The 19199-nt window shown below is 42.8% G+C and overlaps 2 protein-coding genes across 3 annotated transcripts in view; one reads left to right on the forward strand and one right to left on the reverse strand.

Annotated features, from left to right (window-relative positions):
• The window catches only part of COG5 (component of oligomeric golgi complex 5), a 347306-nt gene extending 337144 nt beyond the window's left edge, over positions 1-10162 (forward strand). The window contains exons 20-22 of the mRNA XM_037150482.2: positions 2117-2243; positions 2862-2941; positions 9403-10162. Of these exons, the coding sequence (XP_037006377.2) occupies positions 2117-2243; positions 2862-2941; positions 9403-9517 (322 nt within the window). The 3' untranslated portion in view covers positions 9518-10162. The remainder of the gene's footprint in view (positions 1-2116; positions 2244-2861; positions 2942-9402) is intronic.
• Positions 10163-10409: 247 nt separating this feature from the next.
• The window catches only part of HBP1 (HMG-box transcription factor 1), a 33190-nt gene continuing 24400 nt past the window's right edge, over positions 10410-19199 (reverse strand). For both annotated transcript variants that reach the window (XM_037150478.2, XM_037150479.2), the window contains exons 9-11: positions 15516-15833; positions 12589-12730; positions 10410-11497 (exon numbers count right to left, since the gene is read on the reverse strand). In XM_037150478.2, the coding sequence (XP_037006373.1) occupies positions 11480-11497; positions 12589-12730; positions 15516-15833 (478 nt within the window). In that variant the 3' untranslated portion in view covers positions 10410-11479. The remainder of the gene's footprint in view (positions 11498-12588; positions 12731-15515; positions 15834-19199) is intronic.

Raw genomic sequence — 19199 nt, forward strand, 5'->3', positions numbered from 1 at the left:
CCTCTTGATTTTTAACTACCACACATTGTATGGTAGCAGCACGTTCTGCTTTTCCACCCTTCCTACCAGTCTTGATGTGTTGTTCTGTATAAACCTAGTTATAGGACTTCTGTTCAGCTAGATATCAGGCAGTTCTGAATGGTGGTGGTTCTATACGTCAGTTGTGATTTTGATGTGGTTGTGGGAGTAGGCGAGTACCATGTTTACCTATGCTGCCATCTTGCCAGAAGCTCAGGTTGGCTCCTCTATAGGAGTGTTGACAGTTTTAAACCATCCTCTCTCCAGGGGTCTTTCTCTCTCGCTGAGAGTCTATCTGGTTTGAAAACAGGGCAGGCAGTTTTGAGATACCATTGAGATCCTCAAAGGAGCTGAAGAGCAAAACTAAGAGCCTAGGGCTGTTGAATCCTTGCCCCGCCTTTTTCTAGCTTGTACTTGATTCTTTAGTCCCCCCTGGGTTTTTAGAGGAATAAATGAGTTCATGTATATACATACAAAGTTTTTAAAACAGTGTCTGACACCTTGTCAGTGCTGTATGTCAAGGATCCCCAACCTCTGGGTCCCGGGCTGGTACCGGTCCGGGCCACACAGCAGGAGTTGGGCTTCACTGTGATGTGCTTGACCCATCCCGAAACCATCCCCCACCCCAGTCTGTGGAAAATTGTCTTCCACAAACCAGTCCCTGCTGCCAAAAAGGTTGGGGACCGCTGCCCTATGTGGCGGCTGGTGCTCTTGCTGCTGCTGCCGTTGTTGAAACTAGGCGCTCTCACGTGGATGGAGGCAGGGTCCTCCACACACCGCACAGGACTTACAGGGTCGCCTTCAGGAAGACCAGAGCTCCCTCAACACGTCTTTGTACCTGACGAGGTGCTTGGCTTGTTGCCTGAAGTTCTGCAGCATAAAACACTGAGGTGATTTGGGCCTTCCCGCACACTGCACTCAGTGCGGCCGTGGGGGACCTTAGCCACGACTCCAGGCAGCGTCCGGTTTGGAGCGGTGCGGGTTTCTGGTGATAGGCTTCACAAATGATCCAAAGTGTTTCTACATTAACTACATAAAATACATTACGGATAAATATTATTTGATAAAACAGTTGAAATTAGACAAATCTTCCCAGAGATAGATTTTACCTATAGAATAATTAATATAAAGACATTCTTTCCAATAACATTCTGGATGCAACAAGAATCACCTCTTTGTTGAGAGCACTCCTGACTTGACACCCCAGCTGAGCATCGGGGAGGGAGAAGCTGGTCTGTGGTCCGAGCGGGCCTTCAGCCACGGACGGGAGTGGTCCCGGCGGGGTGGGGAAGGAGCCCAGGACACAGAGCTGCCCTCGTGGGGAACATCACTGCTGCTCTTTAAGACGTGGCTGCCGTCTTACCTCTCACCTCCAGCCAGGCCTCTAACGCCCTCCTGTTCCTCAGGGCCCAAAGCCCAGGAGAGGCCAGTAAGAGTTTCTAATCGTTGCTGCCAGCCATCCGACAAGGCGGCAGGTGACTGGGAGCAGGGCGGGTTTGCCTGCGTGCCCCTGCGTGGTGGACGGTGACCCCGACCTGCAGTGCGGCAGAAGGGAGCTGGCTTAAATACTTGATGCAGTGTTCAGCAAAGAAATAATTTTGTGTATACAAAGACATAATTGCCCTCTGAAAAGTTGTGTAGAGAATGTTTGAATTTACCCACCTTAGATTATAGCCCAAAAAAGGATTTTATTTAAAATGAAAGCTGTAAGTTTTGATGAAGATAAGAATTTGTTCATGATAACTGCTTGAAGGCTTTACTGGGTGGTTTGAGTTGAGCCTGTTAATTGATGGGCTCCAGGAGGAGACTTTGCTGACAGCAGAGTGGGACCCATAGGCCAGTGAGCTGGGGGACAAGGAAGGAGCTGTGCGGGGGTCAGCCCGGCAGAGTGCGCGGATGTGTGTGGGTGTCCGGGCTGAGTGTGGAGTTAAGAAATGGTTAAGAATTGGCCAGTTTAGGAAGAATGCTGTTATTCATTCTTCTGTTATGCTATTATACTCCTATGCCATTCTATTGTACTAATATGTTATTTTGATTTTTCCACCAAATCACCTCATTCAGTATTGACCAGCAGGAAGTAACCCTGCTTCTCTTTCAGACCACTCCTCTTCCAGACGAGCGAGCACGTGGCCAGCAGTCCTGCCCTGGGCGACCTCATTCCATTCAGCATCATTATTCAGTTTCTGTTCACGAGAGCGCCCGCTGAGCTGAAATCCCCCTTCCAGGTAATAATGTGAGGCCACAACCCATGAAGAGTCTTCCCTCTTCAGTCTGTGAACCCTGAGCCCCATTCACGGAATGCATTGCTGGCCTTGCTTTTATCCCAGGTAGTCGTGGGCCTCTGTCTTAGCAGGACCATTAAAGAAGGAAGATTCCCACTGCCCTGCAATGAAGGAATTACCTAATGAATTCAGAATAGGCCCTTTAAATAATAATGACACAAGTAACTTATTTTTCAGGCTATAAGATGCACTCCCCCCCTTCCTCCCCAGTTTGGGAGGAATAATGGTTGTTAATGCTGCTGTTGAGTTCTGTTTACATTTACATTGGTGAAATATTATGTTATTTATGTTATTAAACATTTTACCACATTTTTTGCTTCAAAAAATTTTCCCCTATTTTCCTTTAAAACCTAGGTGCATCTTATGGTCTGAAAAATGTAGTAGCTTATGTTCATAAAGCTTCTTTGATAGAGGCCCCATTCCCTTCGCTGTGCCACCTTCCTTCCCGCGGTTGGAGGTAATTTCACCTTGGAATCCTTCAGAGCACCTTTTGAACCAGCACTTGCCGCCATTCCCTGAAGAATGTGTACGCCCTTCTCTAATTGTGTTTCAACCCTGCAGAGGGCAGAATGGTCCCACGCCCGCTTCTCCCAGTGGCTGGACGACCATCCATCTGAAAAGGACAGGCTCCTCCTCATCAGGTAAAGCCATGTGTTCCAGGGGCACCTGTTCATTGTAGAAGCCCAGGGAGAGTGGGAGACACAGGGGAAGAGGAGGAACGGTGCCCGCTGGGCGTGTGCATGTGATGGCGCCTCACCGCGGGGCACACACGTGAAGGGGCCCGGAGAGAACCACCGGGCACCACGGGGCTGCTTCCTGCCGCCTTCACTTCCAAGCCTTCACAGCCCTACCGTGCTGTTCCACGCCTGATGCGGCCCTAGGAACATGTGTTTCTGCTTTTGAAAACCAACTTCAGCTATGAAAAGACTCCTTGTCTTAGCTTCACATTTTCTGCTTTATTTTCATGTTGCACTTATTGAATTGGTGGAGTACAGATGTGAGTAAACTTCTAAAAATACTTAAAAGTTTGATGCAGTTATTAGTAGAAAACAAGGGCAGGCCAGCAGCGATTTAGATTACCGTGTGCCCTGCGGCAGCGCTGACTGACGCCCACTGTGCACGAGGCCCTGGGGACACAGAGCAAAATGAGACACAGTCCAGTCTTTTTGGAGCTTCCAGGATATCCTAGTCGTCTCTTTCTGTTCTAACCTTTCTGGCCATTTTTTTCCTATCTTCTGTTCACTCCTTAAATGCCACTGTTTCCTGCCATTTGTTCCTGGCTCATTTTCCTTCATGTTCTCCCTGTGTTTGGTCCCCAAGTGAGCTCATTCAGACCCATGACTCTAGTGACTGCTTTTACCCCAATGGCTCCTGGGTCTGGGACCCCACCTTGATTGCCTAGAGCCTCAGGCCAGCAGACTTGCTATCATATGTCACCTAGCAAAGCTCCACAGAAACCTCAACCCCAAAATGTCAGAAATAAACCATCTTTCCTCTCAAATCTGCTCATTCTTGTAGACTCCACATCTTGGATATGCTGTCACCATCACTCACCCAGCAAGCTAGAAACCTTGAAGTCATCATTCAGCTCCTCGTCACCCTCATCCTCCAAATCCAGACAGTTGTACCTCTTCAGTAGCTCTTGAAAGCATTTGCAGCTCTCCCAGAGGGTCTCCGTGCTGTTGGTCTGGGGATCACAGCCCCGAACGAGACTCAGTTGAGCCTAAGTGCAGGTGATGAGTCAGGTTCCCAAGGCCAATGTGGGGATGTGGTGTCAACCATGTGTGCACACTGGAGTCATTTACAGAGCTTTGAAAAATCTCGGCATTCAGGCCACACTCTTGACTACCCGAGAATCTCGGGAGCTGGGACCTGGCCTCAGGCCCTCACAGCTGCCCAGGCAGGTCCCCCGCAGCCAAGGCGGAGACCTGCTGCCCTGGTGTTAGGTGAAGGACCCCACCAACGAGAGGTGCCCTGGGCAGTCCCCGAGGAGCACCAGCCCAGCTTCAGGGAGAGGCGTGGAGCTCTCAGGCTTGGTGCAGAGCCTGCCTGAGCCCCTCACCCTCCACGCTCCTCTGTGAATAAAAAGTAGATTCACTTGGCCCCTGCTCTTCATCCTCGCGTATGTGTTCCTCTTCTCAGCTATGAGCATCTGACCCAGAAATGGGAAAGGACACCAGGTGAGCCTCCCTGCAGTTCATGAGACTGGTCCCAACCACCCTCAGAAAAGACTGCGGGCCTGGGCTAACTCGGGGATTTGCAGCGTCTTTGTGCCGTTTTTGTTCTGAGGCCCAAAGACTCACTCAGCTGCAACCCACTTGGGGGTAATAGAAGAGTATTTAGAATTCAGTCAATCGAACAGGGTTCCTTTTTGTCTTCTTAACAAGTTGGAATGAGTCTGTCCGCAACAGCTGTCCTGCTGTGGACAGTCACAGATCCGCCTTCTTTTGCTGCTCTTCAAAAATGTCTCCTGGGCAATTTCATCAGCAGTGCTGTTGCTAAGCCTATAATTAGCAACTGAAAATCATGCTAAGAAATAATGTCATGCTTTTAAAATAAAGTCTATCCATCCCCCCCACGTCCGATACTAGATTCTTCGTGCTCCCAGCAGCTAATGGAACCCTCCCCGGGGTCCCACGGTGGCCCCTGCTGCAGCCCCGGCTGTGGGCAAGGCTTCATCCTGACTGTCCTCTCTCATCTGTTACTGCAGACTGTCCTTCCCCTGCATGCTAAAGCCCTGCTGGGTGAATTTCTTTCCCCTGCAGATAAAGCCAGGGCGAGTGTTGCTCTTTAAATGTCAGTAAATCTGTTTTAGCTCTCGGGGCAAACCTTGTTACACACTCATTCGTCCCCCGCAGCAGTGAGCTCGGCTGCCGGGAAGGAGGGCGGACAGAGGGCAGTGCGACTGCGGCTGCGACGAGGTGGCAGAGAACGAACTCTCCTCTGCCTTCCTTCCTGTTTCCTTCCTTTGGACACAGATGTTTCTCTGGAGCTTGTGTGGATACTCGTCAAGTTAATTTTAAAATTAGAGTACCCACTGGCTCATGGGGTCAAGTGGTGTAAGTGGGGGCAAGGTGTACCTACTCAGCGCCCACCAGGCAGGAGCTCCGGTCACGAGTGTGCCCGCACGTAGGGAGGCTGCACCCTGGGGGAAGACCTGTACATCTGTAAATGCTGAATGTGCTGTCAGTGGAGAGGAAGGCTGAATTTTTGATGAAAAGGTTTCTCAAGCTCTGCAAAGTGGAGGAATTGGCTGCAAACCCATTTACTCTTGGCATTTGTAATGGAGCAGCAGCTCTTCTCCTTGCTGTTCCATCATCTAAGTAGAATACCTTTATGATGTCAAAAATGTTTACAGGCTTTATTTACCTATTGGTAAGTTTTATCTGTGCAGTCACCATGTAGTTCTTGGTGCCAGATGCATCCTTGGACCCCTTGCCCTCCTGCCCTGGGCCAAGGCCCACGAGTTAGGAACCATTCCCCAGCACCTGTGCTTCGGACCCCTGTGGATGGAGGGTGATTACTCGGTCTCTCCCCCGGGGGTCCCTGTGGCACCATTCTGGAACCTGGCGCCTGAGATGAGTCCGAAAGGGAGGATGGAGCCCGGGGAAGCCAGGGGTTTGCCTGCCTGGGAAGGCACATGGTAGATCTTGAAGTCGTTTATTCATTCCAGTACTAAACACACTGATATTTAATGCCTGACAAAACCAGATCTGTGTTCCAGAAAAGCCTCTCCCTGGCTAGTTTGTATCGCATTGAGGAGCGTTACCATGTTATAAGCTATTCCTTTAGTAATCGGTTGCACAATTTCTGTACTTTTTAAAAATAAGGATAACTAATAATCCTTTTGGTTACAAACCAGATTTGGGACTGATTCTTACATAATGCTTAGCCTGACTTCCAAGAAAGCTTATGTTTTGCTCAAGCAAATAAAGTAATTTAATAATTGCTTGAAAACCTTGCTCTGATTATTTTATGTAGGAGGGCAGCTTTAATGTTTTTCTTTTTGTAGTTCTGATTGTGATTTTGATGAATACCAAAAACACCAACCAAACTCATTTCTAAACTTTTTTCTACATATTGTGTAGTTCGTATGCCTTATCCTTTTCAATCCAAATGAAACTGCAGAGTTGATTTTTGTATTAGATAAAAGGGGTCTGTCTAATCCATTCACTGCAGAGCAATTACAATTTCTGAGAATCTCAGTGCACTTGTTCCTGAGACTGATAACACACACACACTGTCTCAGACAGCCGGAGCCCTTGGGGATTTTTCTACTCCGTGTAAATCTCCAGGGGCTACTTGGGGGAGTGGGGTGATTGCCCGGGATACCATAGCAACTTGAAAAGTTACTGAAAGAAGCAAGTTTCTTTTTTCATGAAGAAAGAGCCTCACTAAGGCTTAGCTCTGACGTGAACTAAGGCCTCTCACAAGACTTTGTTCTCTAACAGCACTGAGTTCCATTTGGCCTTTGCTTCTTTTGAGGACCCAACAATGTTTCTCCTTTACTTTCTTCTGCAGTTTTGCTTATTTTTCACTATAATCCTGTATTTCCATTCATTTTTTTTAGTCACTTATCATGCACTTGTCAAGCACTAGGTCCTAGGGTTACGTAAGTGAGCAAAAACAGCTGTAACCCTCAATGTTAAAAGTTACAGCTTAAAAGGGATACTGACCAACAAACAGGTAATTCTAATGTGGTAGAAGTGTAAACCTCCCACTCAAAGCAAATTGGCTCAAATGTAGCCCAGATCGTGCAGCAGGTGGTGGGGCAGAGCCTGGAGTACCAGTTAGGCTGCTTTTATTTAAAAGCAGCGAGTCCTCTGCGTCACGTGAGCAGACCCTGAACAGGGCATGGAGCCAGTCTTCAGGGATCCCCAAACGCTGGATCCTGCTAAGCCAGGGCTGTTGATGCACCTTCTGTATCAGCAGCGTGGCATCAATTCTTTTGTGCCGCTTGGAATTAGGAAAGACTTTCTCAAAAGGAGGGCATTTGAGCTGGATCTTAGGTAATTAGCTCTGCAAGGAAGAGAGCAAGAACGGGAGGGCATTCCAGGGATGAGAGGAAGATGAGAAAGGCCTAAGAGAATGAGTCCCAATACTGAGGTGTTCAGAGCGGGCCCTTCTGTGGCACGGACAGGCGTCTTTATGCAGTCCTGTTTGCAGCCACACCGTTGATCTCCCCCCAGGTGGACACTGGGATGGGACCTAGAGTCACAACAGGGCAAAGCTGCTCTGCACGTGTGTTGGTGACACAAATGATGGAAACTAGTTAGGTGAGGGGTCTTTTAGGGCACAGCACTGTCTAGAACCCAGCAGTAGCACACACACATTTGGGGCAGGGCAGAGGGCAGTGAGTTTACACCGTCCTCAAGGGAACAGGGCATGGCCAGCGATGGACTGCAGGCGGCAGCACTCACACAGGGCTGACTGGCACTGGGATGACCGTCTACAAAGCTACAGCAACAGTCAGGCACACACAATGGCAGGGTACAAACTAAAGCAAAGGAGAGAAGGGACTGGATGTGGCAGTACACGAGACAAAATAGTAAGACGATAACTAAGTGTAGCATCGATGGGGAGCATTTGGGGGACGATGGGACCTTTTGTGGAAATAGGGTAAGGTGGGCAGAACTGTACCCTAGGGGTGGTGTTTTTCTTCCTGTCTCTTTCCCTTTGCTTTTTGATAGACTTCATTTTTTTAGAGCAAATTTAGGTTAACAGCAAATTTGAGATGGAAGAGGTTTCCCATACACCCCTCCCCCACATGCCGAGCCTCCCCCATTATCAGCATCCTCCAGAGTGGTCTGCTTGTAACAATCCGTGAACCGACAATGACACATCGCTATCGCCCAAAGCCTGTTGTTTACATTAGGGCTTACTCTTGGTGCTGCACTTTTTATGGGTTTCCACTGCCCTAGGTTTCTGACAGTTAAATTTGAGGGATCTGGAAGAAATCAGGTAAAAGTACCCAGAACGCAGGTAGAAAACAGCCATCAGGAGGGAGGTCTGAGCTGGAAATAAAGGGGCTGAGACTGTGAAAGCAAACAGTGGGGGTAAAGAGGCCCTGGACAGGCCCTGGGCACGTACATTCCCCACAGTTACATGAAAATAATGAACAAACCTGATCAAGGATTAACGTTTTCAGTGTTTGGGAGCAAATCAACCAGTTAAGAATTAGGTATTAGGTGGAAACTGAGACTGAGTATGTGAGCTAATGGTATTAACTTACATCTTTGTAGAAATGTTCTAATCTCAGGGTTGTGCAATTTAAAAAACTATTAATATTACAAATTTGACGACCATACCTGGGACTTAAATAGACCAGTAGTCACAACTTCTAACTACTGTTTTAGCTCCATTGAAATGTGATCTCACACTTAAAACAGATCATCTGGTTCAAGGATTGAGAACTTTCCATGAGGGGCCAGATACCAAGTATTTTATGCTTTGCAGGCCATATGGCCGCTGCCTGGCCGTCCCACCTGCCACTGTAAAGCCACCACCACTGATACACAAACATGCACAGAGCTAGATTTGGCCTGTGGGCCATTCACTAACCGCGATCTAATCCATGAGAACATTATACTCATGAATAACTGGCTCATATCACATACCTGTGACTAAATTGACTGCCTTATTATCCCACCACTTGCCAAAAGTTTGAGCCCAAGACTAATTCTCCATGTGGGTTTATGTTCTGTCAAATGACAGTGCACCTACTGGTGTCACAGTGTGCACCTGAGGGCCCCAGCCCCCACGCTCCTGAGCAGGCCTTCCCCCTCCGAGTAAGCTCTGAATGGGAACAAGCTGCAGGTAAGGCAACTCTTCAGAGGTCTGATAAACAGGGCGACTGAGAACAATGTTCAGAGGCCAGAGAGCCCGACTGTATAATTAGACCACCAAGTACAAAGCAGACTGGAAAAAGTTGTTTTGTACCTTACCCACAGCAACACTACCAATGTGAAGGCTGTTTGGTCATTTCTTACAGAACTGGGCAGAGCAGTTCCAGAAATGGGCTTGCTGCTTTTTTATATATTGATACCCTCTAAGCTATTTTATTTTGTATAACTTTTGACAAAGTTTTTGTTTTTATTTTCAGGGGAGCCCTGGAAGCTTACGTTCAATCAGTAAGAAGTAGAGAAGGCAAAGAATTTGCTCCAGTTTATCCCATAATGGTTCAATTGCTTCAAAAAGCTATGTCTGCTCTTCAGTAATAATGTGAAGTACTCATCTCCATTTTGTGCTAACCCATTCAAGGTGGGCAGTTTGAGAGACACTAAAAGACAGACACTAGTCATTACCTTAAGAATGTAATCAACATTTCTGTACTTCCTACTGCTTTTTCTGTTGATTTCTTTAGCCTTTTTTACTTAAGTAGCATAAAATGTCAAAAATCACCACCACCTTCAAACTTCAGGGACCTTCAACTCCTATCTCTCCTTTTAAGCTTTTCTACAAGGCTGGCTAAAATTCCTTCCCCACCACCTAACCAAGTCTCCCACAGATACGCATACTGAGTCCCCACTGCTTTTTACGGTATCTGTCAGGTGATACAGTCACATACCCTGCTTCTCCCAACCAGTTTGCTTCCTCACCAGATTATAGCCCAAGTCGTTCCACATTTGGCTGCACATTAGAATCAGTGGTGGAACATTAAAAAAAAAACACCCTGGTATTAATCTGTACTGCATAGTAAGACATCTGGAGTAGGAGCCAGGCACTCGTATTTTTTGTAAAGCATTCCTAAGTGTTTCCAATATGCAACAAAGTTTGGGAACCACTGGCACGGCCCAGAAACGGAGAGCTAACTGGCTGTTTCAATCTGTCACAGTATCTGCAATAAAGAAAGGCTGTCTTTACACTGTGTGTGTCATTTTATTAAAAGCAGACTTTCTGGTCTGTTGCAAAGTCAAAAATAAAAACAATTTTACTCTACAGATTCTAATATATAAAAATTTAGGTTTTATGTTCCTGTTGCCCTTGTCCTATTAACATTTTATTTTTAATTTGATGCTTAAAACCACACCTGCAACTTATTTTCCATCTCCTGAACTTGTTATTCTGATGTCTCATACGTGACGTTCAGTCAAAATCAATCAGCAGAAGTCAGAGATAAACAATTTTTTTCATTTTATTTGAAATAATATACAAGAATATAGTGTGCAAAATTTAGGGGCAACATCATGAAGTGTAAGGAACTGAAATCAATTTTACAGCTGTGATTCCTAACCAGAAACACCACTTGGTAAGTAACATGAAAAGCCATGATTGTAGCTCAGAGCAAAGCAGCTGTATTGCCAATGTATTTGCTCTAATTTCAGACAGTTGGAGGAAAAGTAAAGTGCAAGTGTTGCACTGCAATAAGTGCAAAGTCTGCCCCCACCATAAAGATACGATGACAAAATAAGATACTTAAGATATGTGGCTGAGGAGATACATGACACAAAATTGAAAATACAATGGTATCGACTGTTAATAGCACCATTACAGTGACTATACCCCAATGCTATTAACTTCATGGTGGCCCGGGCCAGGTCCCCACTGGAAATAATGGAGGGGTGCTGCCACCTGGTGCATAAACTCAGCATGCTCGGGTAACTACAGCAGGTGGCTCTTCTGCTGAGACTCTGACACCAGCCACCTGCCACATGTTCTGGTAGCCTCTTGGCACTGGCCAGACTAGAGCTCCTGTGTTTGGCACAGCTGCTCATGGTGGCTGCTCAAAGAAAGGCCAACTCCCAACATCTGTTTCATTCCATTATGTATACAATACAGATTAATAAGCAGTAAGGAGCCAATGTATAAACAGCAGTTACATATTTTTAAATTCCCCTTTTGTACAATTTAAAATAAAACATGTATACACTTCTCCTCTCTACTGTACTTTTTAGCACCACAGGATATCAATTTTCAAGCCTATATTACCTGATAGACATATGTGAAGTTTGGAAGAAAAATAAGGCAATTTGGTTTACAATATTGATAGTTTTAGCTTACTTAATGTTCTAATGGAGAAAGCAAATCCTCACTCTTATTATTAAGTCATTTCAAGACTCAATGCTTTCAGTATCTTATGGTCACAGGAATTCTGGACAAACGGTGAGACTATGATCATCTTAAACCTTCCCTTCGGCAGTCTAGGTTTATGCAAATGCAGACGACGTGAGCATCCCAGTTTAATGTTGTTGTGAGCCCTGTGGAGATAAAATTAAAACTCAGTTTGTGTTTACAAATCAACAGACAATAGTAACTGCAAATTTAAAGTGAAACATTTGTAAGATTATTTTTTAAAAAATCACTTTCTCAAAGGTGAGAATTTAAAAAATTTTGCTAATATCTTATGGCTGAAGCATTCAAGGCATTTTTGAAGATGAAGGCGAGAGAAATGAACTTAGGAGGTGCAGAGAAAGGGATGCAGGCAGAGTCCTCCATAGAATCCTAGTAATCAAGAACTTTGAAAATCTAGATCAGCCACTCTTTTATACTGGAACCTGACCACTATTTCTATAAAAGAAATTCTTGAAAAATGTAAATAGATGTGAAGTGCGGGTTACCCTGAAGAACCAGACACAGACACACAGGACAGTCCTCCTGCTGCAAACTGACACCTGCCCTTCATTTTTAGGTATTTCAAATTGAGCTCATTCTGTTCTCTCATGCAACATTTTCTTGTCATTAATCTAAAAACAGCTAAAAGATGTCAGTCTCATAATGGCAAAGTTCTAAGAATCAAGTCTATTAAGGTAGCATTATTGTACAAACTTTTCACCAGTCTTCCTGGGCCTATTTCTTCTCTTCCCTGGAGTTTTTTTAAATCTAGAAACAACACGTATGTCAGCAGTCCTCATGAAGGTTGGGTAATGTACCCCTATACCTGCAATTCCTCTATCACCCCTCACCAATTAAGGGAAAAAAGGCTGTTCAAACATACCACCCCCAAATTAGAAAACATTCCTGTGATATTAAAGTTAATTAACACTCAACTTCCAATCCCCCCAAAAATACATTCTAACTTTTACGCCTCAATGTTTCCAACATTCTTTACATGCATGTCTAACAAACATTTCTACCTTCCATGCTAAAAGACTAAATGACACTGAGTAATGAAAAGAAAGGAAGCCTGCCTAATATGACGATATAAAAACACTATTAGGTTTTGAAGTACAAAAAGGCTGAGAACAGTAGCAACACAGACTTTTAAAAGTTATGACAACTACTGCAACATTCCAGTACAATTTCAGGAGAGGAGTGAAGATAATGTTAAGCAACTCTTGTTGAAACGTACTGAATTGGTTCTTTTCCTTTTCCAACAGTCAGGATTTAAACGTTTTTGTTCTTCAGCCAAAGCCTTTGCTTCTAATGTATACATCCTTCTCTCTTCATTCTTCATTTTCTTCCACCTGTCACCAAGGATCACACTTATGGCTCTGCAAAAATAAACATTTACACACTGCTGAGGGCAAGAAGTTTTCATAAAACTCATGTCAAGTGCTACTACTTCAGGAAAAAACATAGAAGAAAAAAAGACAAAAATCTCCAGAAGAGGAGGGAACAAGCAAGACTATAGTAGTCAATTCCAGTAAAATCTCAGTGATATGGTCCATTTATCACAATCTTGGCAGTTAAAGCCTCCTGGAATAATGCCAACATTTCCAATTGTCAAAGGACATCTGAAATAGTTAAAAAATGGCTGTTCTACAAAGTTTAGTTTAAAGAAAGAAGTTAACTATTTCAAAGAAATGTTTTAAATTACCATTGGATCTATCCTGGTACACTGGTTTTTAAAAGACGTTTAAGATGTCAAGGCAGACAATATTCAGTATCAGCAACATAAAGTATTCATCTTGTATTAAAAGCTACTCTTCATTTGTGCCCATAACCTGTCAAGTCATTTTAAGTCTTTCACTCATGCAGCCACAGTAATAATGTGGCAATAAATATGCAAACCCTACTATTTACATAAGACAAGACCACTTAAACCTTAAGTAACATTTGCATTTATCACTTGAGAAAACTGCATAAACTCAAAGGGAAAGAAGTCACACTGTAAGATTTTATGATAGAAATCTGAAGTTATTTGCTGTTTATATTTGTTAACCTGTTCTTAAACCTACTTAAAATAGTCTCATTCAGGACACGTAGACATAAACCATTTTTCTTCTATGAAGAGCTTTTAACTGTTAATTCCATGACACCCATACAAAACAACAGGTCCTGTAATAATTGCATGAGGTGTGTACAAGAGGGAAACCCACCCCCCCCCAAAAAAAACAAAATATGGAACAATCTTCTGTAGGGAAGGCCAGAAGATAATTCTAGGTGACTTCCCCGCTAAGTGAGTGTACAAGGAACCCATCTGTATCAGTGTCCCAGCTGGTGGTGTTATGAGAGGCTGCATTCAGCTTCAGAGAATTTTTTTGAAGACAACGCATTTGCTCACTTCATGATGGGTGATTTATGAGTGCACCTGCCCATACCATGCTGAGTGTTCTCACTCAGTTTTGATAAAAAACGGCATGACCCCCATGCCCCACCCTCCCCATTCATATGATTTCATCCCCTGCCCCAAGCAACTTTCTTTGATTTCCCTGGATGAAGAAAAGTCCTCACAGGGAAACTCTTGTCAATGTGGAAAAGGTAACACAAAAATGGCAAAGCACTAAAAGACATCAAAATTGACAAGTTCAGAAATTGTTTTTAGCAGTGGAAAAGACGTCTCCAACAGATGTACTGCATCACATGGAGAGTGCTTTGAAGGTGACTGAAGTTTAAACATGGAAGTATATATAACTTCTTATAAGTAACTTTCATTTTGGGGGGCGTACCCCCCTCATATAAGGGATTTTACAGTAACTTACAGGGAGGCTAGAGATACCCATCTGAGCTTTGTTTCAGGATTTGGTTTGCTTATAGGCTTTACAGAACAGTAACTACAGAAGCTCTACTACTTAAAAACAAATGTGTAGTAAATATTTTAATGCAGTAAGTGGATACAATCAAGTACTATAACTGTACTCCATCTTCCTTTATTAAAATAAAAACCAGTATGTGTTTGTCTCTAGGTTAAAGATACCACATAATGGTCAACATGTTCACCAGTTAAATCAGGAAAACACTCAGCTGCGTGTGAATTCCTAAATCAGGGATGCACTCAATAAAAGTAGCTTCTTTTTCAAATGTTAACTACTTAAAACTTAAGTTCATGAGAACAGATGGGTTGTTACCAGAAGTGGGGGGCGGGGCCTGGGTACAAAATAGGTGAGGATGGTCATAAAGTACTAACTTCCAGCTACAAAATAAATAAGGACTGGGGACCTAACATTAACACAGGGTGACTTAGTGCTGTATTGCTTATTTGAATATGGCTAAGAAAGTAGATCTTAAAAGTTCTCATTACAAGAAAAAAACTGGTAATGGACGTTAACTTACTGTGGTGATCATTTTGCAATACACAAATATGAATCATTTATATACCTCAATGCTATATCAGTTGTACTTTAGAAATATGTGTGTGTACATAAAAAAATAAAGTTCACGAAACATTAAATCCTGATTATTTCACGTGGATAATCATTTGACTTCTCATGCTATCAAGGGTAGAGGAGATGGTATAGGTTTTAACGGTCGGGGACTAGGATGACTGGAAGAAGGTAATTTTCATACCTGGAAAACTTGGTTGGTTTTGAGAGGGAGTGAGCGTTAGAGAATTCTGAGATAAGGTAAGGGTACAGCAAACAGAACAGAAGAACTGGAGTGAGTATTTATTCCCAGGCCCTACTGAGGGCACCTCTAGGTTTAGTTGACAGATCTGGCAGTTATCACAAACTGCTGATGCCTGCACATTCCATACTATACAAAATTGTTAAATAATGAGATCTAATGCAAGAAAAGAGCTAGACTTTTCCGTAATGCTTTTCAATAAAGATGGAACTGACAATTGCTAGAACTGTGTCCTTTAACAGGTGAATGACATTTAATACTACTATAGAAGGCAGGTCCTTACCACTTAGATATAACCTAGTTACCTAAGTATTATTAAATAGTACTAACACTAAAATTATAACACTAAAAATTCCACTTACACTCTTTACTTCACTGTCAACCTAAGAAAACAAAGACTTCGACACTAAGGACTATTGTAGAGTAAGTACCTGTCCCAGTTCCTGTGAATTGCAGTGAAGTGTTAATTACTTAGAATCATCATTACTTTACCTGTTATCTTTCCCTGGATACATCTGAGTATATTCAACTCTGTATTTTTTGGCAAAAAGCATGAAGGCATTCATTGGTCTTTTGCACTTGTTAGGAGAGGTGGCACTCACAGTCCCTGAGCTGTGGTTTTTGACAGCTTTAGCATACAAAGAACTGGAAGAGAGCTGTGAGGATCCAGGTGAGCCACAGTTTTTATTGAATCCAGATCTTGCAAAGTCTTGACCTCCAGGTCCTCCACATGACAGAGATGCACGACGCTGACGAGCCATACTACTCAGCACATAGACTGCAGAAGAATCCATAGGTGTGAAATCATAGCTAAAAAAAAAAATTTGTAACATGGTTTTAATTCAATTTAAGTACCCAATTTATAAAAACAGGACTTAAAAAAAATAATTTCTACCCAGATAGTTCAGTGTTTTTTAAGGCATTTTTGCCTGTATTGTTACCACTACAAGTGATTTTACATTAACACTAACAACTTCACCACTGACAGTTACTTATAAAATGAAAGCTTCTGTATGCACTAATTTTTTTTTAATCTGGAAAAAGTTAAAAAAATAAAAAAACTTCAAGCACCCCCCACCACCCCCAAAGAACTGTTATACAGCTAGTCTCTCCTCCAGATCCTGCACATCCTTTTATTCTTATTTTAGGTTCACTTTGTGACTAATTTTATGTGATTTCTGGACCTATAAATGCCTAAAACTAGGAAATTATTATGAAACAGTGGCAGGCACATAGCTGGCCTAAAGACTACTACAGATGATAAAATGTTTGGTAAGAACAATCAAAAGCCATTAAATGAAGCTAAAAGAACTTTCAAAATGCACAATAATCTGGGTTATTTGTTTAGATACAGTTAGACTTCAGTCTCCCCAAATGGCCATCCATATGAACTTAGCCTAACAACAATATCATCTCTTATCCTCGCAACAAGCTTGCTTGAAGGGTATCATTCTCCCCTCCTACATGAAGAAACAGGCTAAGAGAGTATGACTCGCCGAAGGCCACACAGCTACTACATCCAAACCCCGATCTGCTGGTCCACCTCCAGAGCCCCAGGTTTCTGAACATTAGTACCATGGTGCTCCTTACTGCCACTGGCTAACCTCAAGGTGAAAAAATCCTCATCATATTAATTGAAAGTATCACTGAAAATTAGAGCGAATGTCATTCACAGCCTACGTTTGCCAAAGGTATACCTGTGTAAGTTATTTTCTTTTGTTCCAACTGTGTTAACTCCTGCTTAATACTGTTTTGTTACCAGAAAATGTTTTATACATTTTCTATTCTAAACCCAGCTCCTTCACTCCCTGAAAAACAAACTCTAGTGATGCATCGAAACAGGTTGGTATTAGCTGAAGGAGTAGTATCGGTGTAAAGGTAAAGCATGAGACTCTCAATTATTCTAAAGACAGATGGAGAGAACCAAAGGAATGAAGGCCTTGCCATTAACCGCGCAGCAAAAATGACTTCGACCAAAACTCAACCACACAGTGTGTTTTTAAGGCTGCCACACAAAATAATCGTACTTACAGTATGACTCCAAAATCAGCTAATGAATGCACAGCAATCAGTATTGTGTCAGAGAAACAACTCTTCCTATCTTAAGCAAATTCCAAATATAATTCAGAAAAACAACACACTTTAAGCATTATATATGAATCTGGCACAATCACTACTGAAAACAAGTATTTAATTACAACTTGAAATACCAAAAGACTTCTAATTAGGGTAAGAATACATGGATGACCTTGAGGATATTATGCTAAGTGCGTTAAGTCAGATGGAGAAAGTACTGTATGATCTCACTAATATGAGGAATTTTAAAGAGAAACATAAAAATGATAACCCTGGCTGGTGTAGCTCAGTGGACTGAGCGCGGACCTGCGAACCAGAGTATCAAGGTTCAATTCTCAGTCAGGGCACATGCCTGGGTTGCAGGCCAGTTCCCAGCAGGGGACACATGAGAGGCAACCATACATACATTGATATTTCTCTCCCTATCTCCTTCCTTTCCCCTCTTAAAGACAAATAAATAAAATCTTTAAAAAAAATAGCAATTAAAAAAAAATGGAAATGATGATTAGCAGGGAATGTGGGTGAAAGGGGAGGACAGATGTTGTTTGAGGGTACAAACTTATGACAAATGATACATAAGTCCCACAGATTTAATGCACAATACAGTTAACACAGACAACAACATTGTACTGTAACGGAAGTTGCTCAGAGAGAAGAACACAATTATACAACCACTAGAAAGAAATGATTATGTAACATGATAGAGGTGTGAATTATTTGACTGCTACAATGGCAATTACTAAAGTATATAAATATATGAAATCAACAGGTTGCATTATCTTAAATTTATACAAATGCTGCATGTCAACTACATTTCAATTAGATCTCTTTTTAAATATTGTACGCTATTTAACCACTGATTATTTGAAAACACTACCATCTAGTGGCACAAATAACCGTCATCTATTTCTAGTATGGATACAATTTAAAGAAGTTTGAGGTATTCAATCACGGAATTCAGGATTGATTTCCTCACTGTCTACAGTTTATGAAATGTGACTTTTTTCACACCTCTGCTTCTTATAAATGCCATTCGCTAAATCAGCTTGGAATGTTTTTTCTGACCGTCACTAATTATTACTCTGGAAAAAAAACAAACAAAAAAAACCCTCCACAATAGTGTAGTGTCTATTAACTATGTCATATTTATTAACTCATTTAATCATCCCTCCAATATTGTCCTCATTTCACAGATTTTTATAAAGAACCATTGCAAGGTAATTAACTTACCCCAGCTTTCAAAGAAAATTACTGCAGAGCCAGGATCTTAACCCTGGCAGTCCAGCTCCAGAGCTCACATTGCTACTAGGCTATACTGTCTCAACCAGCACCCACCACACCATGCATTTACCAATCCATTTATTTCTCCAGGCTAGAAGCAGAGAGGCAGGCCCATGCTTTAAATTTTTTTTTATTTATTTATTTTCAGAGAGAGGGGAAGGAAAGGAGAAAGAGAGAGAGAGAAACAGTGTGTGGTTGCCTCTCATGTGTCCCCCACTGGGAACTGGCCTGCAACCCAGGCATGTGCCCTGACTGGGAATCGAACCGCGATCGCATCGTTCGCAGGCCCGCGCTCAACCATGCTTTAAATTTTAAATCCAAAATGCCCAGCATATACTAAGCTCTCAAATGTTTGATGAGTGACTGAGAAGGTAAAATAAAAATAATTTTGCAAAACATATTAATGTAAAAATTTAACTGGATTCCTTGGGCATGTTGAACCATCTTGCCTCAGTTTACATTATTTCTAAAATAAAGATAATACATGCCATGCAATGCTGCATTACTAAAGGAATATATAGAAAACCACTTACAGCCCCGGCTGGTATAGCTCAGTGGGTTGAGCCTGGGCTGCAAACCAAAGGGTTGCCAGTTTGATTCCCAGTCAGGGCACGTGCCTTGGTTGCAGGCCAGGTCCCCAGTGGGGAATGCATGAGAGGCAACCACACATGGATGTTTCTCTCCCTCCCTTCACTTCTAAAAATAAATAAAATCTTAAAAAGAAAATGCTACAGGTGAAATTGGCACAGAGTAGGGAGTTAATCGCAGTATCTATTATTGTATACTAAACCTACAACCTTTTTATGTTACTGCTTTGAA

Source organism: Artibeus jamaicensis, unplaced genomic scaffold (genome assembly GCF_021234435.1).
Source record: "Artibeus jamaicensis isolate MK-2021 breed Jamaican fruit bat unplaced genomic scaffold, CSHL_Jam_final contig_834, whole genome shotgun sequence".
In the NCBI taxonomy this organism is placed as follows: Eukaryota; Metazoa; Chordata; class Mammalia; order Chiroptera; family Phyllostomidae; genus Artibeus; species Artibeus jamaicensis.